The sequence below is a fragment of the Onychomys torridus genome, chromosome 14, assembly GCF_903995425.1.
Source record: "Onychomys torridus chromosome 14, mOncTor1.1, whole genome shotgun sequence".
NCBI lineage: Eukaryota > Metazoa > Chordata > Mammalia > Rodentia > Cricetidae > Onychomys > Onychomys torridus.
This window is the reverse complement of record NC_050456.1, coordinates 47,200,041-47,222,387: the sequence shown is the minus strand read 5'-3', so window position 1 is coordinate 47,222,387 and position 22,347 is coordinate 47,200,041. Positions and strand designations below refer to the sequence as shown.

The following is a 22,347-nucleotide window of genomic DNA, read 5'->3' as shown; positions in this document are numbered from 1 at the left end:
CAGCCTTCCTGGTTCGGGGATTATATGTGCACCACCAACCCTTATGAATCTGACTAAACTCATCCACAAAACTTCATTTTTTTCTTTAGCAAGGAGGATACGACTCTTCAGGTCCATTCTAGTTTTAAAATCCTATTTCTATTATACAGTTGTATGCGATGATGCAGGTTGGTATTGGTAGTGGGGAACCAGCTGTCTTATTTTAGGTTCCACCTGTCCTCAAGTGCTGCTAATTTTGTCCTCAAAGTAAGAGACAAGGGCCAAATTATCCAATCACCTGATAAAGCCACACCTTCAATTCTCTTGTACCAGTAGCTAAGAAGGGATTTGTATCCTCTATCCACATATTTACACTGCACACAAGAGTGGGATGGATGATGACATTTTCATGCATGCATCTGTGGTGATGTTCTCCCTCTCACTGATCTCTCCTCTCCCTCCCTCCCCATTCCTGTTGTTCCCTTTCATCTTGAAAAACAACTTTCTTCTTCTTTAAAGTCTTTTATTTTTTAAATCTAGATTCTGCACATAGAGAAAATATGTATTTGTCTCTTAGAATCAGGCTTATTTTACTTATCATAGTGATATGTAACTTTATTATTTTCCTAAAAATGAAGTAATTTCATTCTGTGTGTTCAAATCCATTCCACTGTGTTCCGTGCCACGTTTTCTGTATGCGGATGGAGAATGCTGTCATAGTGAATATGGCTGTGAAGAGATCTCTGTTCCATGCTGATTCAGACTCTGGGCTGTATGGTATTTCCATTGTCCAGTTCTCTCTCTCCCAGAACCCCCACTCTGACCTCACAGTAGCTGGGCTAACTTGTCCTTGCTTATGTTTGTTTACTTCCTTGATGATAGCCATTCTGCCTGGGGTGAAATGGAGCATCAACGCAACTTTACATTGCATTTCCCTGATGGCTAGGGATGCTGAACATTTTCTTCCATTTAATTTATTTTGAGAATTGTCTGAAATTCATTCATCCATTTATTGATTTGATTACTTTGGCATTTTTGATTTATTTACATATTCAGGATCTCAATCCCCTGTCAGATGCTACTCTGTTGTGTCTTTTTGCCTTTTAATTTCATGCAATCTCATATATCAATTCTTATTATTAGTTCCTGTGTTAGTGGAATCCTATTTACAAAGTCCTTGCCTATGCCTCTATCTTGAACTGTTTCCCATAGCAGTTTCAAAGTTCTGGGTCTTCCATTAAGATTTCCATCTGTTCTGTACTGTCCTGGACAGAGACCTCTCTGTTTCATTCTCTATGACATCCAATTTCCCAGAACCGTTTGTTGGAGAGGTTCTTTTTCCTCCAACATCTGTTTTTGGCACCTTTTGTCAAAATTCAGTTGACTGTCGGGGCTGAAAAGATGGCTCAGTGGTTAAGAGCAAATACTTCTCTCCCAGAGGACCCAAATTTGGTTCTTAGCATCCACATCAGACAGTTCACAATAGCCTGTAACTCCAGCTCTGGGGGTCAGATGCTTCTGGTCTCTGCGGGCATCTGTACTCATGTGTTTGTACCTATACACAGAAACACTTGCATATACATAATTAAAAACAATAGCATATCAAAAGAGCCAGTTGGCTGTAGCTCTATGGGTTTACTCTTGCATCCTCTATACTATTCTACTGGTTTATATATCTTCTTTTTAATGTATATACAGAGTACACGTGTGTGTATGTATGCCCGTATGTTCATGGGAGCACATATGTGCATTGATGTGTATGTGTGTAGGCCTGAGTTTAAGATCAGGAATCTTCTTTGGTCATACTCCCACAGGGTTTCTTAATCAAACCCAGAGTACTACATCTGGCGCCCAACGTTCATGGTACGGATTCATGAAAAAGCTGCTTGCCTGTGGCCTTGTGAGCCCCAGCTCAGGCCCGAGCTACACTCGGCCGGTTGTGGTGGTGCACATTGGTAGGATTTACTGAAGGAGGTAGAGGCAGGAGGATCCCGAGTTTGAGGCCAGCCTGGGAGGCTTGCTAAGGGAGCAGTTGGGGACTAGCTACAAATGGTGGCAGTGGGACCAGGGAGGCAGTGACTGCTGCTCTGAGTTGCTGGTTTCTTCTCATCCTGGTGACTGTGGTGATGCTGCTACCTGGGACGAAGCGTTTACTACTGCTTGTTCAGAGAAGAATTGCCAGGACCATCATGTTACAAGACAGTATCGACAAAGGTCAGTTTGGAAACGTTTGGCAAGACAAATGGTGGGAAGAAATTGCTGTAAAGATTTTCTCTTCTAGGGAAGAACATTCATGGTCCCAAGAGACAGACATTTATCAGACTGTGATTATTCCAAACCACAGAGGAGGCACAAAAATAAAAAAAAAAAAAGTCTGCAGAGAATCATGACCACACCCTAACAGCAACTGACGGGACCCAACAAAGATGAATTCATGTGGACTATGGTAAAGCCATTAGCGCCATGGAAAGATTGACTTTGGACTACAAACTGATCAGGACAATTTTGAGATGACTGGCTGAGATGATCCAGCCTGACAGACTACTTGAACAAGGACTTGAAACAAGCCCTGCACTTTCTCATTATGCAGCGGCTGGACAAATGATACAGGACTTGATAATTAACCCAAAAATAGAGTTTTTGTTTAAAAAAGAAAAAGGAGACTATAGATATGAGGTAGATCACTGAATCTACCCTGAGAAAAAAGATAAAGAAATAATAGGATAAATGGGTAGATCATTGAATCTACACTAAAAAGAAAAAGGGAAAGATATAAAAATGACAAAAGGTAGATTATTAAAACTTTTATGAAAAGAAAAAAGAGACTATGAGTATGATAAGAAAAAAGATCAAATTTTGAATCTACTTTTAAAAAAGGAACTACTTGTTTTAAATAGGATAAGTAATGAGAATTTTTTTTGTCTGAATTTGTCAAATGTTACTGGACTAGACATTGTTATATATAATGGAGTTTTTCGCCTGAATCTGTCAAATGTTAATGAACTGGATATCATTAATTTAATCTTGACTGTGTATATTGTATATACTTATTGGATATGATTTTTCTTGTATTAGTGATAAGCTTTTTAAAATTTTAGACAAAAACAGGGGAAATGTGGTACTGTGTTCCCAAAAATACTGTGCAGGCTAATAAACTTATCTGGGGTCAGAGAGCAGGATGGCCACAATATTAAACATGAAGATAGGCAGTGGTAGCACACGCCTTTAATTTTAGCATTCCAAGACAGAAATACCTCTGGATCTCTGAGTTCAAGGCCACATTAGAAACAGCCAGGCGTGGTGACACACACCTTTAATCCCAGAAATCCAGCCTTTAATCCCAGGGAGTGATGGCAGAAACTAGAAGCATTTAGCTAGTTAAGCATTTGGCTGGTTAAGCTTTTAGGCTTTGGAGCAGCACAGTTCAGCTGAGAGCATTCGGATGAGGTCTCAGAAGCTTCCAGTCTGAGAGGAAGCTGTGGCTTGTTCTGTGTCTCTGATCTTCCAGCATTCACCCCAATAACTGGCCTCAGGTTTGTTCTTTTTTTTTTTTTTTTTGGTTTTTAGAGACAGGGTTTCCCTGTATAGCTTTGCGCCTTTCCTGGAACTCATTTGGTAGCCCAGGCTGGCCTCATGCCTCCCAAGTGCTGGGATTAAAGGTGTGCGCGACCACCGTCCGGCAGGTTTGTTCTTATTAATAAGACCTGTAAGATTCTTGCTACACCAGAGCTTGTTATGTGGCTAGTCTCAATGGCTAGCATGCTCTGAAGATCTTGTCTCTGCCTCTGAGGATGGAATTACAGGCAAGTTGCCACATCTATGTGGCAATTACTGGGTTTTGGGAATCTGAACTCTGGTCTTGATCATGTGGCAAGTGCTTAAACTGCCAAGCCATTCTCCTAGCTTTGTGTGTCTGTTTTTGATGCCAGGATGAGGCTGTTTTATTTACTATGGCTTTGTATTATAATGTGAAATCAGGTATAACATGATATCTCCAGGATAGTTTTGGGTATTGGGGTTTCTATTTCCATTTGAATTTTAGTACTCTCATTCTCACATTCTATGAAGAATGTCATTGCAATGCTGATGAAATTGTTACCCCAGCACTTGGGAGGCCGAGGCAGGCGGATCTCTGTGAGTTCGAGGCCAGCCTGGGCTACAGAGTGAGTTCCAGGAAAGGTGCAAAGCTACATAGAGAAACCCTGTCTCGAAAAACCAACCAACCAACCAACCAACCAAACAAACAAACAAACAAATAAAAGAAAAAGAAATGCTGGTGAAAGTGCATTAAACGTGTTGGTCATTGTACGTAACACGGGTATTTTCAGAATCTGCCAATCAATGAACCCCATATGGGGTGTCTTTCTACCTTCCACTGTCTTCAGTTTCTTTCTCTGGTGTTCCAATACAGTGATATTTTATTTGTATTGAAATATGATTTTATTTGTATGTTAATAAAATTGCCTTGAGGTCAGAGCAAGCCAGAGCAGAAGCTGGGCGGTGGTAGTGCACGCCTTTAATCCCAGCACTTGGGAGGCAGAGCTAGGTAGATCTCTGTGAGTTCAAGGACACAGCCAGAATGGCAGACACACGCCTTTAATCTCAATACCAACCATAGAAGACCTGGAGGTCTGTACAGACAGGCAGTGATGAGGTCATGTGGCTGGGTTTACAACCAATGAGAAAACAGAACAGAAAGTCTGTAAATAGACAGGATTTACAGAGGTAGGTCTCTGGCGGAGAGGAAGAACAGCAGAAGCAGTGAAGGGTAAGGTTTTCCGCTCTTGCTCTGACCTCGTGGTTTTTAACTCTGCAATCGGTTCTGTGTTTCTTATTTAACAAGACAGTTACATCTACATTTGGCGCCCATCGTGGCAAAAATTCATTAAAAAACCACTTGCCTTGGCAGTGGGTCCGGCTTCCCGCCTGGGCGGGCCCGGTTCCTAGCTCGGGCCTAGCTCGGGCCTAACCCAGGCCTAGCTCAGCTTAGGACTCAGGCCCAACCTACCTTAGCTACATGGTTTTTTGGTCTTTTTATGGGTTTTGGGTCTGGGATAGTTTTCATTGTTTAGGAGGGTTGGTTACAAGTTGTTGTTAAGGGTTAGGAAAAGGGTTAGGTTAGGCAAAAGGTGCTTGTTTAAAAAAAAAAAGAAAAAAGAAAAAAAAAAGAAAAAGACAATTACTAGTTTTAAATACTTTACATTGGATTGGATTGTTTTATATTGTATATAAATTATTATTATTATTAAAATTGAGATTGTTAAAATATGCCATACACATATTTCTAATCTTGCTCGAGATATTGTATTTATACCATTTAACAATGTAATACAGTTTGCTAATCCTTAAATGTTAGTATTACCAACTATTGGCATATATAGAAATGAAAGTTAGTGGTTAGACATTACAATTGAACTTGTAGTCATATTAGGTGTGTTTTCAAGATCAAACAGATATATTTAAGATAGACAAAACAGGTCATCTTCAAACCCTTCAGAGATCTACAGAATATAGCATTTAAAATGTTTTAATAACTTAGGAATTTTTTTGCTATGACTATGAGATATGTCGGCTCCTGACAGTACCAATCTACTTCAGAAAAAATATGGGCATTGAAGAAACTGCATATGGAGTTAACTTTCATTATGACAAAAGTTAGCCACTGGACAACAAAGTATCCTTGAATCAACTGCTGACAAACAGGACAGACAGGACATGAAACCAAGGACTACCGATTCTTGTCAAAACAAGTGTGGTTGTGGCTTTAACAAAAGGCATCTTCTGAAGCCAGGACAATATGGCACCATCCCTGAAGTGAGTGACCTTTGCAATCTGTAAAAGGTACCGTGCCCTTTTCTTCGAAGGCAGATGAACAGGGAGTGGGCCGATGGCTTCTGATGTGCAATGGAACAGCAGATGAAACAGTTATTCTTGAAGAATAACTAAGCTCACCCCTCTCAATAGTAGACTGGTATTTAATAGAGGGATGTGGAGAACAACGGGATGCCGAGATGAAGCCACATATACACATCTAAGAAAACTGGACAGCTGAATTGAAGAAAAAACATCAATAATTTCCAGAATTTAAAATCCTGAATCATGACATGACACTAATGGAATTTAGGTGTTTCTGGTACATGGACTGCTCTCACCAAATGTGAGTTCAAACATCCTAGTTCACAAAAGAGTACGATAAGCCTATAGGCTGAAGATGATGCCCCAACACTGCAGAGAAACCTCAGGTGACTGTCCAGGCAGCTGGCTGTTTCTGTCAACCCACATTTTTTTTTTTTTTTGGAAGCTGCTTGCATGCACTTCCTGTTTTTATTTTTTATTAGGTAGTATTATTTCCTTCTTGGGTCTCTGAGGGAGTTAAAGATCAGTTAGTTATAGTTATAATTATCTCTGTTAAGGATTTCAAAAAAACTCACTAAGAGCTATAAATGTATAAATTTGAAAGATGTTATAAGACAGTTCCGTTAATAATTTAAGTTAGGATAAAAAGTAAATCAGGTATATTTTGTACTTACCAAAATAGGATAATGAAATTATTTTCTCTAAATTTGTCAAATGCAAATGGACTAAACATTGTTTAGGTATTTATTGTTTGTATATATGGTCTGTATAGTTATTATACTTTTGTATATAGTTTTTCTTATATTAATCATGACTTTTTTCCTTTTTTTCTTTTTATTAAAATAAAAAAGGGGAAATATAGTGATATTTTATTTGTATTGAAATATGATTTTATTTGTATGTTAATAAAGTTGCCTTGAGGTCAGAGCAAGCCAGAGCAGAAGCTGGGCAGTGGTGGTGCATGCCTTTAATCCCAGCACTTGGGAGGCAGAGCTAGGTAGATCTCTGTGTGTTCAAGGACACAGCCAGCATGGCAGACACACAAACAGACAGTGATGAGGAGGTCATGTGGCTGGGTTTACAACCAATGAGAAAACAGAACAGAAAGTCTTTAAATAGACAGGACGCACAGAAGTAGGTCTCTTGCGGAGAGGAGGAACCGCAGAAGCAGTGAAGGGTAAGGTTTTCCGCTCTTGCTCTGACCTCGTGGTTTTTAACTCTGCAATCGGTTCTGTGTTTCTTATTTAACAAGACAGTTACATCTACATTCCAAAGTTTTCATTGTGGAGGTCTTTCATTGTTTCAGCTAGGCTTATTCTTAGTTTTTGTTTTATTTTTATTTGTGGAAACAATTGTGAATTTTTTTTCCCTTCTGATTTCTTTCCCAGCACGTTCATTACAATACACAAAAAGTATAGATCTTTGTATCCCACTTTGCTGAATTTACCAGGTTGAAGAGTTTTCAGGTGGAGCCTTCAGGGTCTTTTAAGTGTAAGTTCATATCATCTGTAAACCAGGATACTTTGATTTCCTTCTTTCCATTCTGTACCACTTTTCTTTATTTCTCTTGCCTCTGCTCTGGGGCAAACTTCTAAGCACCATAATGAGCAAGAGTGGATATCTTGCCTCATTCTGGATTTAAGGACATGACTTCAGCTTTATCTCTTTTAGCATAATGTTGGTTGTAGAACTATCACATGCTGACATTTTCCTTCATACGTCTTTCTTTATAGCTTTTCTCACGGTGGCTGGGCCTTTGTTAAAGGCCTTTTCTGTATCTAGTCAGATAGTCACTAGAACGCAAGTTTTCATTCCACTCCTTAGTGGTCCTCCAGATTTCACCAGCATTTGTTTTCAGTCAGACTTGAATTATTTTGGGTTTTCCTTTTTTCTGGTTAGTTGGCTAAGAGTTTGAAAACTATATTTGTATTTTCAAAGTATCAGTTTTTTGTTTTAAAGTTGATTATTTCTTTGTATATTTTTTAATCTTGATTCTGGGTCTGGTTTGTTCTTATCCTAAGGCCTTGAGAAATATCATTAAGATCCTTATTTGAAACCACTTTAAATTAAATATATATTTAATTTAAGCACTTAGATAAACAACCTTCTCAGAGGTGCCCTTGTTGTATTCTGAAGGTCTTTAAAGTTACATTTTCACTGGGTGGTGGTGGTGCACTCCTTAATCCCAGCACTTGTGGGGAAGAGTCAAGTGGATTTCTGTGAGTTTCAGGACAGCCAGGACTGTTACACAGAGAAACCATATCTTAAATACACAGACACACACACACACACACACACACACACACACACACACACACACACAAGAAGTTATGTTTTTCAGTTTCACTAGATTTTGAGACTGCATTTCTTCAGTAACCCACTTACCAATCAAGATTATACTATATCTTAATATTTTCTGTATGATACAAGTCTATTTTTATGCTTATGGATAGGGTTTAAAATGTTAAGACTTGAAATTCTTTTGCCTGCTTCTTTTTTTAAATATAATTCTGAGAGTCACTGAATATAAAAAGCAAATAAATCTCTGAATCCCATGAAATTTGTGAGTCTGAAAGGATAAGTAGTTACTTTTCTGAAGAATTGGTGTTAACAAAATGGGGTCTTGAGCAGAACTATTATAGGATTTTATTTTTTAGGCCTAGGTCTTTATAGCCAAAGCTGGTTTTGAACCAGTGGTGATCTTCCTGCATCAGCCTCACTAGAGTTGGAATTACAGGTATAATTAAAGGACAGTTTTAAAAAATAACAATTAAACATAAGTTCTAAACCGATTTAAAATTTGTTTAGATTCATAAAGACTTTAGATACATGGCTGAAAGTAATAAAAACTGAATTAGTAAGTTCTTAGAAATTGGACCACCTTGGTTCTTCTACAGTCTGAACATTCAAGTTTCTGCCTGAGTGGGAGTCAGGTGGCGATGCTGACGTCAGACTGGTGACATGTGAATGCTTGGCTGAGGTGTACCAGGATCAGCAGCTCTGCCTCCTTTCTCCAGGCCCTAACCATTTCAAGACCAGAAGCACAGTTGTGCTTGTTTGCATCCAGGCAAGGTCTTGCTATGTAGCCCAGGCTGGCCTCATTTCTTGATCTTCCTGTCTCAGCCACCTGAGTGCTGCAATTAACATATGTTGCCATATCTGGCTACATGTGATCTAGTAGTTTCATGTTTGACATACTTCTAGTTGTGAGATTGAATTGGACTGCCCACTTATTTGCATATCATCTTAGGCTAAGGACTGTGTTCTGGAAGAATGTTCTGGTCTGATTAGGTTCTATAGGTGAAAAACTAGCCTCAGAGAAGGTAAGTTACTTGCCAATTAGTAAGGCTATTCGCAATATAAATCAAGTGATGCTGATTAGAGACTGGCCATCTGAGAAGCCTAAATTTTTTTTGGTCATTTTTCTAGAAAATGGAGAAAATAATTTTAATGATTCTTACCTGGTAGTGCAAAAATAATTTTTCTTACACCATCAATATCCAAAGTCGCAAATGTTGTTGGCAAGCTAGAAACAAAAAAGAGTATACTTGTTTGTGATAGCTAAGTAATGGAAGAGGTAAATCTTGAGTGCTTTAATTTTCTTGCTGAGTGATTCACTTACCATATAAAACTCTTTTGTTGACTTGCCTTTAAACCTTTCTACTCTGAAGTCAATTGCTTTAGTACCATCTGTTTCAAGAATTCAAACTTCCCAATTTTCCGTATCTTACATTTTCTTTCTTATTCTCAGAGACATAGGAACATATTCCAAATTCTGATGTTTTCAAATGTCCCCATCCCTCCACTCAATGATGTTGATAGTGTTTTTGTTGGAGATTTAAAACAATCCTCTATCACAAGACTGATCTTTGTTCAAGATGAATTATCTCTGATCTTAATTATTTTTTAAAGATCTACTATTGTATTTTTGTGTATGAGTATTTTGCTGTAGGTATCTATGTATGTGCACCACATGCATGCAATGACTGAGGCGCATTGGTTCCTCTGGAACTGAAAATACAGATGGCTGTGAGCCACCATGTGGGTGTTGGCAACTAAACCCGATTCCCCTGCAAGAGCAGCCAGTGTTTTTACCATGGAGGTGTCTCTACAGACCCTCTTATCTTTTAGAGATGACACTCAGCAATAACCATTAAAAAACTTCCTACTTATCAAAGATGCTTTTGTACTATAAATAAACAAAACTCCATGGCTAGAACAAAGCTAAAGCAATCTTTCTCAAGATTCTGACATCAACTTTCCTGGGAAATGCAAGAAGGGTGCGTGGAATGGAGTAGGCAGTTGAGAATAGTGATATTTTCCCCCCTATTGTCACATAAAATTTTGGCTATTAAATATTAATCCAACCTGAGTCATGCAAACTTTTCAGGGAACATTAAAACTTCCCAAGAGTAAAAAATTAGTTATTTTAAGCACTAAATTATGGTTTTATTTTTTGGGCCAATTTTATAGGTTGATCTTAAAAAATTTTTTTAAACTTATTTACTGTGGGAGTCTGTGTGTCACAACTAATGTGTGGAGGTCAGAAGACCACTTGTGGGAGTGCATTCTCTTCTTCACCCATATGGGTACTGGGGATCAAACTTAGGTTATCAGCCTGGGTAGCAAGTGCCTTTATCTCATTGGCTTCTGGGGTTGATCTTTAAAAACAGATCATTCAGTCAGGCACTGGTGGTGCACACCTTTAAGCCCAGCACCCAGGAGGCAGAAGCAGGTAGATCTCTTAGTTTGAGGCCAGCCTGGTCTACAAAGTGAGTTCCAGGACAGCCAGGGCTGTTACACAGTGAAACTCTGTCTCAAAAGACCAAAAATTAAAACCAAAACAAACAAACAAAAAAAACCAACCAACCAACCAACCAACCAAAAAAACCAAAACAAAACAAAACAAAAAAACCAAAGAAAAAAACCAACAAAAAAGCCCAGCTCATTTACTCATTACTGTTACTATAAAATCGTAACAGTGTACTCTGGATAAATTATAGCTACATTATCTGTTATAATACAGTGATGTCAGATTCTGATCATAAGGACACTGGGTTGTTTTATAAAGTGTAATTTCAAGTTGCTATGTTCCTGTGCTTCTCACTTCTGTTCTTCCATACTTGTAGAGTTCTATCATCAATAATGACAGGATCAATTATTATTGTTTAAGGGTAACATTTATGTACCACACTCATTATTTCATTTAAGTAAGTCTCACAGCAATAGCAAAAGATGACATTTGTCATAGTATCTGGTAGATGAGAAAAACCGAAACTAAGAGATATTAAAAGTTACTCAGCTACTAAGATTTTGTAAAAATAAAGATTTTGAACCAATGTCATTTTAACTTTAAGGTTCATGTTGGAAAAAGTCAGCATGGAATAATCTATAATAGGGACCTCTGTTTTTTGTTTTTTTTTTTCCTCACTCCCTGATTCTTTGCTATTTACTAGAACAAGATTAGATTATAGGTAGGCAACTCAGCAGTGATTATTACTGTTTGACAAAAATAAGATCCCAGAAACAAAGATCAATCTCTCCCTCCCTCCCTACTACCCCTTGCATGCGTGTGTGTGTGTGTGTGTGTGTGTGTGTGCGCGCGCGCTAGATTTTGAGGCAGGCTCTCACTAACCTGTAGCTCACTGGCTGGCGTCCTCCTGTCTCTGCTTCCTGTCCACATATGATGATGTGCTGAGAATCTCAGCTCAGGTCGCCATGCTGTGTGGCAAGCTCTTTACTGACTGAGGCATCTCCCCAGTTGCCTGAGCATCTTTGTCTTTGAAACCAAAGACATAATTATATTTGGAAGGTGCTGTATGTGGAAAGGGCAAATCTAACTTACTTGATTTTCTGTTTCTTTTTGTTCCACCAGCAAGTAGAACAAAATACTTACAAGTTCTTCTTACATTTAGGTAAGTAGAAGATTCTGGCCAGCTAAAGGAAGACCACTTAAATTTCCAAGCCACTCTGTTGTAGCAAAGCAGCTCATGGATAATTGTATTTAAAGACAATTATATCAAGTATAAGGGCACTTTAAATTTTCTTTTACACCCTAAAGAGGTAATTTCTCCAAAGGTACTCACTTAAGATCCGTATTTACAACAGATCATTTTACCCTCAGCCTTTACTATCACAAGGATCTTGTTGCTGGAAGTGTGTTGGAATCCAGCACATATTGATTATTCTGAAATCAGACTGAACAGAATTGATCTACTGATTGAGGTCCCAAAGTGAAAGGATTTTAGAGGAGAAGCCGCCTGAGGAACTGAAGCACTCCTAAAGTGGAGAGTTGTAAACAATGAACTAAAGAGTACAAAAATCACCACTACAAGCTGTGTTTAACACTACAGACATCACAGATAATTTTCCACATCTGAAAACAAGTTATATCAGTTTCTTTCCCTATAAAGGCAAAAACCAAATCTATGTTTGAGATCAGTGAGAAGCACACTGACATGCTTTTGGAATGTCTTCTGTGCTCTAATCAAATCACTGCTGTCCAAGGGACAGGGAAAGCTCAGCATACAACACTAGCATATGATAGGCTGGTGTTTACTTGTTTTGTGCCTGTGTCAGCATGCATGTGTAAGTCAGAGGACAGCTGCAGGACTCAATTCTTTCTCTTCCCTTCTGCCACATGGATTCTGGTGACTGAATTCTGGTCATCAGGCTTGTTGGCAAGTGCTTTTACCTACTAAGCTAGCTTGCTAGCCCAAAATGTTATTTTTAGTGGAAGGGTCCAAATATCACAGTTTCAATAACAAAGGGGGTTTTCCAGCAATATACAGATTGGGGATATAGTCAATAGCCATGTACAGAAATATACTGCCAAGAATCCTATAAAATTGAGGAGAACACCATAGGGTTAATCTTTTTAAAAATTTATTGTATTTTATGTGTATGAGTGTTTTGCTTGCATATATGTCTGTTCACCACGTGCATGCCTTTGTCTGCAGAGGCCAGAAAAAGGTGCTGATTCTCCTTGAACCAGAGTCATAGATGGTTGTGAACTGCCATGTAGGTGTTGGGAACCCAAGGTCCTCTGCAAGAACAGCATGTGTCCTTAATGGCCGAACCATTTGTCTAGCCCCTTTAGGACTAATCCTAACTTTGTAGTAAATGAGGTTAAATTATGAAGGTAAAGCCTAATCCCCTTTGGGATGTTGCGAGAGCAGGCTGATATTTGACTTTGGGGAACTGGGTTCAAAAATGTGCTTTATTTCCCACAGTTTACTTAACAACAATGTTAAGCTCCCACACCACTCCTTTTCATGGTTCATATGAGTCTCTATCAAGGTATCCTGAGCCAAAAGCATCATTACTGTTTTCTGTGACACCCTGGACATATGCCAACAAACTCTTCCATACCCTGAGGTGTGAAAAGGGACTCAAAGGTGCTGAGTACTGGGGATCTAAGAGGGCAGCTTTCCTGCTTGAAGACCAAATGTGTTTATTAACACTGCTAATGGGCATTCTTAGAGGATTCACAGTTTATAGGACCTTCTCCCATCAGCTCTTGAGAGTTATTAGCTTTTAGGAAATGTGAAAATCTTCCTGTATGGTTATTTTATTTTCTTATTGGAAAGAATGGGAAGCAATGTTAAAGACCTTTATGAAGTAGTTATGTGAAGCAATTGAGTCTGGACCTAGGTCTCTACTGGTATCAGATAGAGAAAACATGTTCAGATTTCCAAGGAAGAATCATTCTATCTCTAGACAGGAAAAGTGACATAGTTTTTCCAACAAGTCAATGACACAAATAAAAAACAAAACCAAAATACCCCAGGATCACCATTACCATCACCATCCCCCCGCAACAGACCCCAAATCTATTAACAAAAGGTTAGAGATTTAATCACTAAGTGCAAAAAGAGTGGACTTTATTTGAATCCTGAATTAGAACAATTATTAAAAAGCACTCTTTCTCTTGACATTTGGGATATTTCAATATTGACTAGGCTATTAGATAATATGAAAAATTATTTATTTTGTTAGATAAGACAATATTATTGTATTTATATAGTTCAAAGTTCTAATTCTTCTGATTTAAGAAAATGACATGATGACTAGAATTAGCTTTAAAACAATCTAGTTCCCTCCCCCCTAAAGAGGTTGGGGAATTGATGAAGCAGATATAAATGCATGCTGGTGGTTCCTGACTTCAGCAATGGGCATGTGTTTGGGTTCATTGTTCTTTTACTTCCCTGTATATTTGAGAAATTTAATGCTAAACTACTTTTAAAAAGAATTAAGGTGATGGAGAAAGAGAGGGAAAGATACTAGACATGGTAATTAAAACGTCAGAAAATTGCTTTGCTTTGTTTATACCAAACTCATTGATTCATAAGATGAAATCAACTTTTCAAACTGAAACTGCACATGAAAAGGATCCTAGTACTAAAACATTTTCTTTATTAAAATGGGTACCCCATAATAAAAAAATATAAAAACAAAGCATTTAAAACTTGATTAGTTAACGCAATCCAAATAACTTAATATATTAGATAAAATCATTTTCATACCCTGGCTTCATAAAAACCCTGCCAAAATGGATCTGAGCATGAAGATCAATGTCCAGCACCTGCTTGAGATAGTCCTGCAAATACGAAAAACAGTCACTTTATTTTCAAACATTTTAGTATCAGACTTTTAACACAGTAATGAAAATAAAATGGATTTATGATTGAAATGAATATCTTTGCAATTTTAATGAAGCTGATATGCTTTACTAATCATTCCTCATTCATTCATTTGCTCATTTAATGATTATTTTTGGGGTGCTTTTTGTGTGTAGAGTATTAGTTGAGGTTCAAGGGATATAACACAAAGAAAAGTGACATTTCTCTTGCCTCTCTAGAAGGTACATTGTAGAGCCAGAGGTGGTGCCATAATACCTGCAACTCCAGCACTTGAGAGGAGAAGGGAGGAGAATCACTTGTTCAAGGACAGCTTAGGCTAGACAGTAACACTTAAACACAAAGAAAATTATAATCTAGTAAAGGAAACAAGATAATAACTAGAATAACCATAGTAATATTTTTACTTGATGGGTTGGGTTTTTGTTACTGAGATAAAATTTTATGACCAAGAAAGACCATAAATAAAGAAGTCTTAAGAAGTTATGTTTGAGCTGGGTAGTGGTGGCACATGCCTAGCACTTGGAAGGCAGAGGCAGGAGGATCTCTGTGAGTTTGAGGACATCCTGGTCTACAGAGTAATTTCTAGGACAGGCTCCAAAGCTACACAGAAAAACCTTGTCTCGAAAAACAAACAAAACAAAATAAGTTATGTTTGGTGTGGCAAGATATGCCTATGGTTACAACAGTAGTACAAATGTTAAGATGTAACCAACCACTTTCTGATTAGATTTAAGCCATGTCTCACTGGAGGAAACACATTCCTGGTATTATAAATCTGGGTAACAACCTATGGTTGGGAGCTTACAGGCCCCATGGTGAACCTACTATTATCATTCTGCTAAGTGAATATAGTATAAAACTGTCCTCTAACTTCATATTATCCACAGATTAGTGCAACTATCAGGCCTCATTAGAAGAGATTCTTTGTGCAGTGAACAGTGGTTAACACAGAAACTCAATACTGGTCAAAGTGCATAGGATTGTCAATGGAATGCCCAGCAACAGATGGGCCATCTATATCACAACCTCTTCTTTTTTTTTATTTTTTGAGCTGAGGATTGAACCCAGGGCCTTTCGCTTGAGGCAAGTGCTCTACCACTGAGCTAAATCCCCAGTCCCACAACCCCTTCTTAAGGCTCAGGAACCATTGCAGAAGTGGGGGTGGAAAGACTGTAAGAACCATAGTTCAGGAAGGACAGAAGTGATACAGTGTCTTCTGCACATGACAGGACTAATGTACTCATGAACTCACAAGAGTTGTGGTAGCCTGAATAAAACTTGAGCTCTTAAGATCAAGCCAATCAACAGTCTATCACAGAGTAGGGGTGGATACATGAGCCTACCCCTAACTGAGAAACTATGGACAACTGATGGTTTCTGGAGGAAGTTGAATCAGTTGAATCCTGGTAGGTCGACCATACTCCACTGATGTCCTATACTCATCCCTGCAAGAGTGAGATCCTTTGAGATGTGTCAGACCATCTCACCTTCTGTCTTCTTTTTCCCATTTTTTTTTTAGGGGGTAGTGTCTCGAGACAGGGTTTCTCTGTGTAGCCCTTGCTGTCCTAAAACTTGCTCTGTAGATCAGGCTGGCCTTGAACTCAGAGATCCACTTCTGCCTTCTGAGTGCTGAGATTAAAGGTGTGGGTCACCACCACCCAGCTCCAACCCACTTTCCAATACTTCAGCATATTCTTGGTTTTTAGGCTAAAACCTTGATTTTTATTAACGAATGTCACACCCAAGAGTCCTGTGTCTTCTGGCACTCTTTCATACTCCCTTGTCTCCCAGACTTCACAACTAGGCACCTCTCTCCTTTAATTTTCAAAGGGATATTTTTCTGGATTTAAGTTCTCTGTTGGCAGTACACTCTTTTGAACTTTGGAAATGCTATTGCTATTTTATTGTTTTCTGGGTTCTATTATTTATGTTTAAATAATTCCTGTTAGTTTTATTTTTCCTTTTGAGGTCAAGTGCTCTGGTGACATTGCTCATTATCACTGGATCAGTAGCTTTGCCAGGATTACCCAGGTGTGGTTTCTTTGTAGTTATTCTACTTTTGATTAGCAGAGCTCCTGGAAATCTCTGGCTTGTTTTTTGAATAGTTTTGACATAAGTAGTCTAGCTCCTAGAAAATAAGAATTTTAAAGCCAAGGCATGGTATCTGTCTGTCTCACTCTTGCGTTGGAAGCAGAAGGACCAGAAATCCAAGGTCATCCTTAGCTTTGTAGCAAGTTCAATGCTAGCCTGGGCTACATGAAACCTTGCCTCAAAAAAGAGGAAAATTCGAATTTTGATAAAACTGTTATGACTGCACTATAATTTTTCAAGTCATTACTATGACATAGACATACAAACTTAGTGATATTATAATTCTTAATCTGAGGGTTAAGATACAGGGTTTGCACTATGTGCAAAATACTTAGTCATCTAAAATCATACATAGGTATATATATTTTTCACTGTAATTATCACTTATGAGTTGCATAAAGAAGGGCAAAAAGAATATCTGTCCTTTGTTTTTTCTTGTCAGGAGGGGAAGCTGAATTTTGGTTAAATTTAGAAAATAGGGGGACAACATAAACACTACCACCACCACCAAAAAATAACAGGAATTAACAATCACCAGTCACTAATAGCTCTCAATATCAATGGACTCTAGTCACCGATAAAAAGACACAGGCTAACAGAACAGATAAGAAAACAAGATACAGGCTGGCAAGATGGCTCAGAGGTTAAGAGGACTGATTGTTCTTCCAGAGGTCCTGAGTTCAATTCCCAGCAACCACTTGGTGGCTCACAACCATTTGTAATGAGATCTGGTGCCCTCTTCTGGTGTTCTGCAATGTATACATAATAAATAAATAAAAAAGAAAAGAAAAAAGGAAAGAAAGAAAACAAGATCCATCCTTCTGTTACATACAAGAAACACACCTCAACTTCAAAGACAGTACTAACTCAGAGTAAAGGTTTGGAAAAATATTTTCCAATCAAATGGACTGAAGAAGCAAGCTGTTTAGCTATCCTAGTATCTAACAAAATAGACTTCAAACTAAAATTAATCATAGGAGATGGAGGGCAGTTCATATTTATCAAAAGAAAAATCCACCAAGATGATGTCTCAATTCTGAACATGTATGCTCCCAAGACAAGGGCACCCATATTTGTAAAAGAAACATTACTAAAGCTTAAATCACATACTGAAATACACACATTAATAGTGGGAGACTTCAATACCCCATTCACTCCAATGGACAGGTCACCCAGACATAAACTAAACAGAGAAATAATGGAGCTAACAGATGTTATGACTCAAATGGACCTAACAGATCTATAGAACTTTTTATCCAAACACCAAAGAATATATGTTCTTCTTTGTACCTCATGGAACCTTTTCCAAAGTTGACCACATACTTGGTCACAAAGCAAGTCTTAACACACAGGCACAGGAGACAACTTCTTGAACAGAACACCAGTAGCATAGACACTGAGATTGACAATTAATAAATGGGACATCCTGAAACTGAAAAGCTTCTGTAAGGCAAAGCACACCATCAATAGAACAAAATGGTAGCCTACAGAATGGGAAAACATCTTCACCAACCCTACATCTGACAGAGGGCTGTCTCTAAAATATATAAAGAACTCAAGAAACTAGACATCAAAAACCAAATAATCCAATTAAAAAATGGGGTAGTGACCTAAACAGAGAATTCTCAACAGAAGAATCTCAAGTGGCTGAGAAATACTTAAAGAAATGTTCCATCATCCTTAGCCATCAAGGAAATGCAAATCAGAATGATTCTGAGACACTATTTTACACCCATCAGAATGGCTAAGATAAAAAACACAAGTGAAAGCTGATAGTGGAGAGGATGTGGAGCAAGGGGAACTCTCCTCCACTGCTGGTGGGAGTGCAAATGTGTACAGCCACTTTGGAAATCAGTATGGCGGCTTTTCAGACAATTGGGAATTGATCTATTTCAAGACCCAGTGATACCATTCTTGGGCATGTACCCAAAGGACACTACATCCTACCACAAGAAAACTTGCTTATTAACTATGATAGCAGCTTTATTCATAATAGCCAGAACCTGGAACAACCTATATGTCCCTCAACTGAAGAATGGACAATGAAAATGTGGTACATATACACAATGGAGTACTACACAGCTATAAAAAACAATGACATCAGGAAATCTGAAAGCAAATGGATGGAACCATAAAAAGTTATCCTGAGTGAGGTAACACAGACTCAGAAAGACAAACATGGTATGTACTCACTCATAAGTGGATATTAACTGTAAAGTAAAGAATAACCATACTACAGTCCACATACCCACAAGAGGTTAGGTAGCAAGGAGGGCCTAAGGGAGGGGGGGATGCATGGATCTCCCAGGGAAGGGGAAATGGAGATCTCCTGCTGTGGATATCGCTCTGTACAAATAAAATGCTGTTTGGCCAGTGGCTGACTTTTGCAACAATGAAAGTTAGTTCCATATGCAGTTTCTTCAATGCCCATATTTTCTCTGAAGTAGATTGGTACTGCCAGGAGCCGTCATGTCTCATAGTCATAGCAAAAAAGAAAAATTCTTAAGTTATTAAAACATTTTAAATGCCATATTCTGTAGATCTCTGAAGGGTTTGAAGATGACCTGTCTATCTAAAATATATCTGTTTGATCTTGACAACACACCTAATATGACTACAAGTTCAATTGTAATGTCTAACCACTAATTTTCATTTCTATATATCCTAATAGTTGGTAATACTAACATTCAAGGATTAGCAAATTACAATTACATTGTTAAATGAATGGTATAAATACAATATCTCGAACAAGATTAGAAATACGTATATGGTATATTCTAACAATCTCAATCTCAATAATAATAATTTGTATACAATATAAAACAATCCAATTGAATGTAAAATATTTAAAACTAGTAATTGTCTTTTTTTTTTTTTTTTTTTTAGCAATATGTCTGGGTTTAGAGAAGGAGTGAGCCAATTCCATCTCCAAAGCCAGTTGGGAATTTGGGCGTAGTTTCTCTTACTACTTCCTGCTGGAGGGGGGCGCTGTATCTTATGGGGACACAAAGAAAATTTTAGGATTATAGAGTAGTCCATGCTGTGGATATCGCTCTGTGTAAACAAAGTTCTGATTGACCAGTGGCCAGGCAGGAAGTATAGGCGGGACAAGAGAGAAGAGAATTCTGGGATGTAGAAGGCTGGGGAGAGACACTGCCAGCTGCCGCCATGAGAAGCAACATGTAAAGACACTGGTAAGCCACAAGCCATGTGGCAAAGTATAGATTAGCAGAAATGGGTTAATTTAAGATAGAAGAAGTAGATAACAAGCAGCCTGCCACGGCCATACAGTTTATAAGCAATAAAAAAAAATAAATAAAATAAAAAAATAAAAAAAAAATAAAAGAAAAGGTTAAGATAACTACAAATGGCGTCCAACGTATTGGCAAGAATTTCCACCTAAAACCTGAGAAAAAAGATTCTAAGATGGAGCTCAAAACAGCTTCCTAGTTGTCTTTCTCAAGTTAGCGGCAGCCTGCCGGTTTGAGCTACTATGGCGGGTTCCTGGCGTGTGCGTCTGACCTGCAGTGTGGTGGGAATGAGGAGTCTACAAGCAGCACTTTACTCTGTTGTATGGTGGATTTAGCCTTTGCTAGTTAAAAAAAAAAAAGTTTTCTGGGCTATGTGCTGCTTTGATAGAACTGCTTCTGATAGTTGATGGTACACATGGCTCCAGACCCAGAGCTGGTGGTAAACTGTTCCACCACCATGTTGAAAAGCTGAGGTGGGTGGAGCCAGCAGCCACAGTGGCATTTCAATCTTACAAAGATGGATATTACACAGAGAATCTGGTTTGTCTTGTCTTTGGGATTTTTAACCACAGAAAAAGATTTGATCGTAAAAGCTGTTGAGTTAAATAAATATGTAAATTTTAAAGGTACCTTGACTTCAAAATTTGGATATAAGGATATGTTGCTTTGGAAAGGAGTCTCTGCTTTTGTTTCCACAGAAAGCCACAGGCTGTGGATTTGTTCCAGATTAAGATACATCAGGTTTGATCAGCCAAGACCACCTGAAAGGTCTCCGATGACACCATGGCCCAGATGATCTGACATACAGAATGGTTTCAAGGCAACTGGCTCAGAGGTTCACCCTAATGGACTACTCTATAATCCTAAAATTTTCTTTGTGTCCCCATAAGATACAGCGCCCCCCTCCAGCAGGAAGTAGTAAGAGAAACTACGCCCAAATTCCCAACTGGTTTTGGAGATGGAATTGGCTCACTCCTTCTCTAAACCCAGACATATTGCTAAAAAAAAAAAGGTTAAGAGATTCTTATGTCCCAAATCAAAAGAGCCCTCTGGTGTGGGACAGAGAAAAACCACTATTTTATTTAAAACAGGTTAATTATAAATACAATCTTTTTCTAAAGATAACAAGGGGATATGATATAGATATGATAGGAAGAAAGGGTAGATTTATGAACTTACTTCTAAAGAGCAACAACTCATTTAAAATGTTTTACATTGGTATAGATTTTAGTCTATTGATACAAACTTAAAGTTAATTTTGTTATACTATGTGCATATTTCTACTCATGTTTAAGGTATTATGTTTGTATAGCTCATTTAAATTGTAATGGATAATTAAAAATATATTAATAATTAGTCATCTATGATAATCATACTCGTAGCCATGTTAAGTCTTCTAGGTATACATAGAGATATTTCAGATAGATAGGTAATCTTCAAATACTTCAAAGACCTACAGAATATGGCATTTAAAATACTTTTAAAATTTAGACTTTCTGGACAGTGAGACATGTCTGCTCCAGGCAGCACCATTTTACTTCAGAGAGGAAGATGGGCATTGAAGACACTTCATATGGAGTTTATCTTCACCTTGGCAAAAATAGCCATTTGGGCAAGAAACTGTTCTTGCCTGGACTGCTCGATCAACTGGACATGCAGGACACATAGAAAGGTGACCACTGAACTTTGCTTGACAAAATGGTCCTTCAGGTTCCTGCTTTGCAGAAGAAACTGCCAGACATTCTACAGGACACTGAGAGAAGTGACCGAGAGACTCTAGCCCTTTGGGCTGAAGACAAATGCCCCAACTATACAAAGGAACATTAGGTGACTGTCCAGGCTGCCAGCTGTCTCTGTCTACTCTTGCAAGACTCCTAAAAAATGCTTACATCCTTCTCTCGGTTCTCAGGTAATATTATATCCTTCTGAGGTCTTTGATGTCGTTAAAGACTAGATAGTTATAATTTCCTCAATTATGATAAAAGATAAGTTAGATATAAAACCTTAGACTCACAAATATTAGATATCTTCTTTAATATTGTAACTGTAATTCTTGTTTGATAATTGTTTTGTTATATGTAATTTTACTATGTAAAAGTTAAAATCTTCCTTAAAAAAAAAAAGAAAAGGGGAAGTGCTGTGGATATCGCTCTGTACAAATAAAATGCTGTTTGGCCAGTGGCTAGGCAGGAAGTATAGGCGGGACAAGAGAGAAGAGGATTCTGGGAAGTAGAAGGCCAGCCGCCGCCATGAAAAGCAACATGTAAAGACACTGGTAAGCCACAAGCCATGTGGCAAAGTATAGACTAACAGAAATGGGTTAATTTAAGATAGAAGAAGCAGATAACAAGAAGCCTGCCACGGCCATACAGTTTGTAAACAATGTAAGTTTCTGTGTGCTTTCTTGGTTGGGTCTGAGCGACTGTGGGACTGGCAGGTAAGAGAGATTTGTCCTGACTGGGCCAGGCAGGAAAACTCTAACAACAATCTCCAGTTTGGACTGAGGGTAGGTGGGCATGGAAACTTGA

At 38.2% G+C, this 22,347-nt stretch overlaps 1 protein-coding gene across 21 annotated transcripts in view; it reads right to left on the bottom strand.

Annotated features, from left to right (window-relative positions):
- Positions 1-22,347, bottom strand: part of Gphn (gephyrin) — a 396,859-nt gene that overhangs the window by 5,591 nt on the left and 368,921 nt on the right. For all 21 annotated transcript variants that reach the window (XM_036205531.1, XM_036205519.1, XM_036205528.1 and 18 more), the window contains 2 exons: positions 14,361-14,434; positions 9,297-9,361 (listed from right to left, as the gene is read on the bottom strand). In XM_036205531.1, the coding sequence (XP_036061424.1) occupies positions 9,297-9,361; positions 14,361-14,434 (139 nt within the window). The remainder of the gene's footprint in view (positions 1-9,296; positions 9,362-14,360; positions 14,435-22,347) is intronic.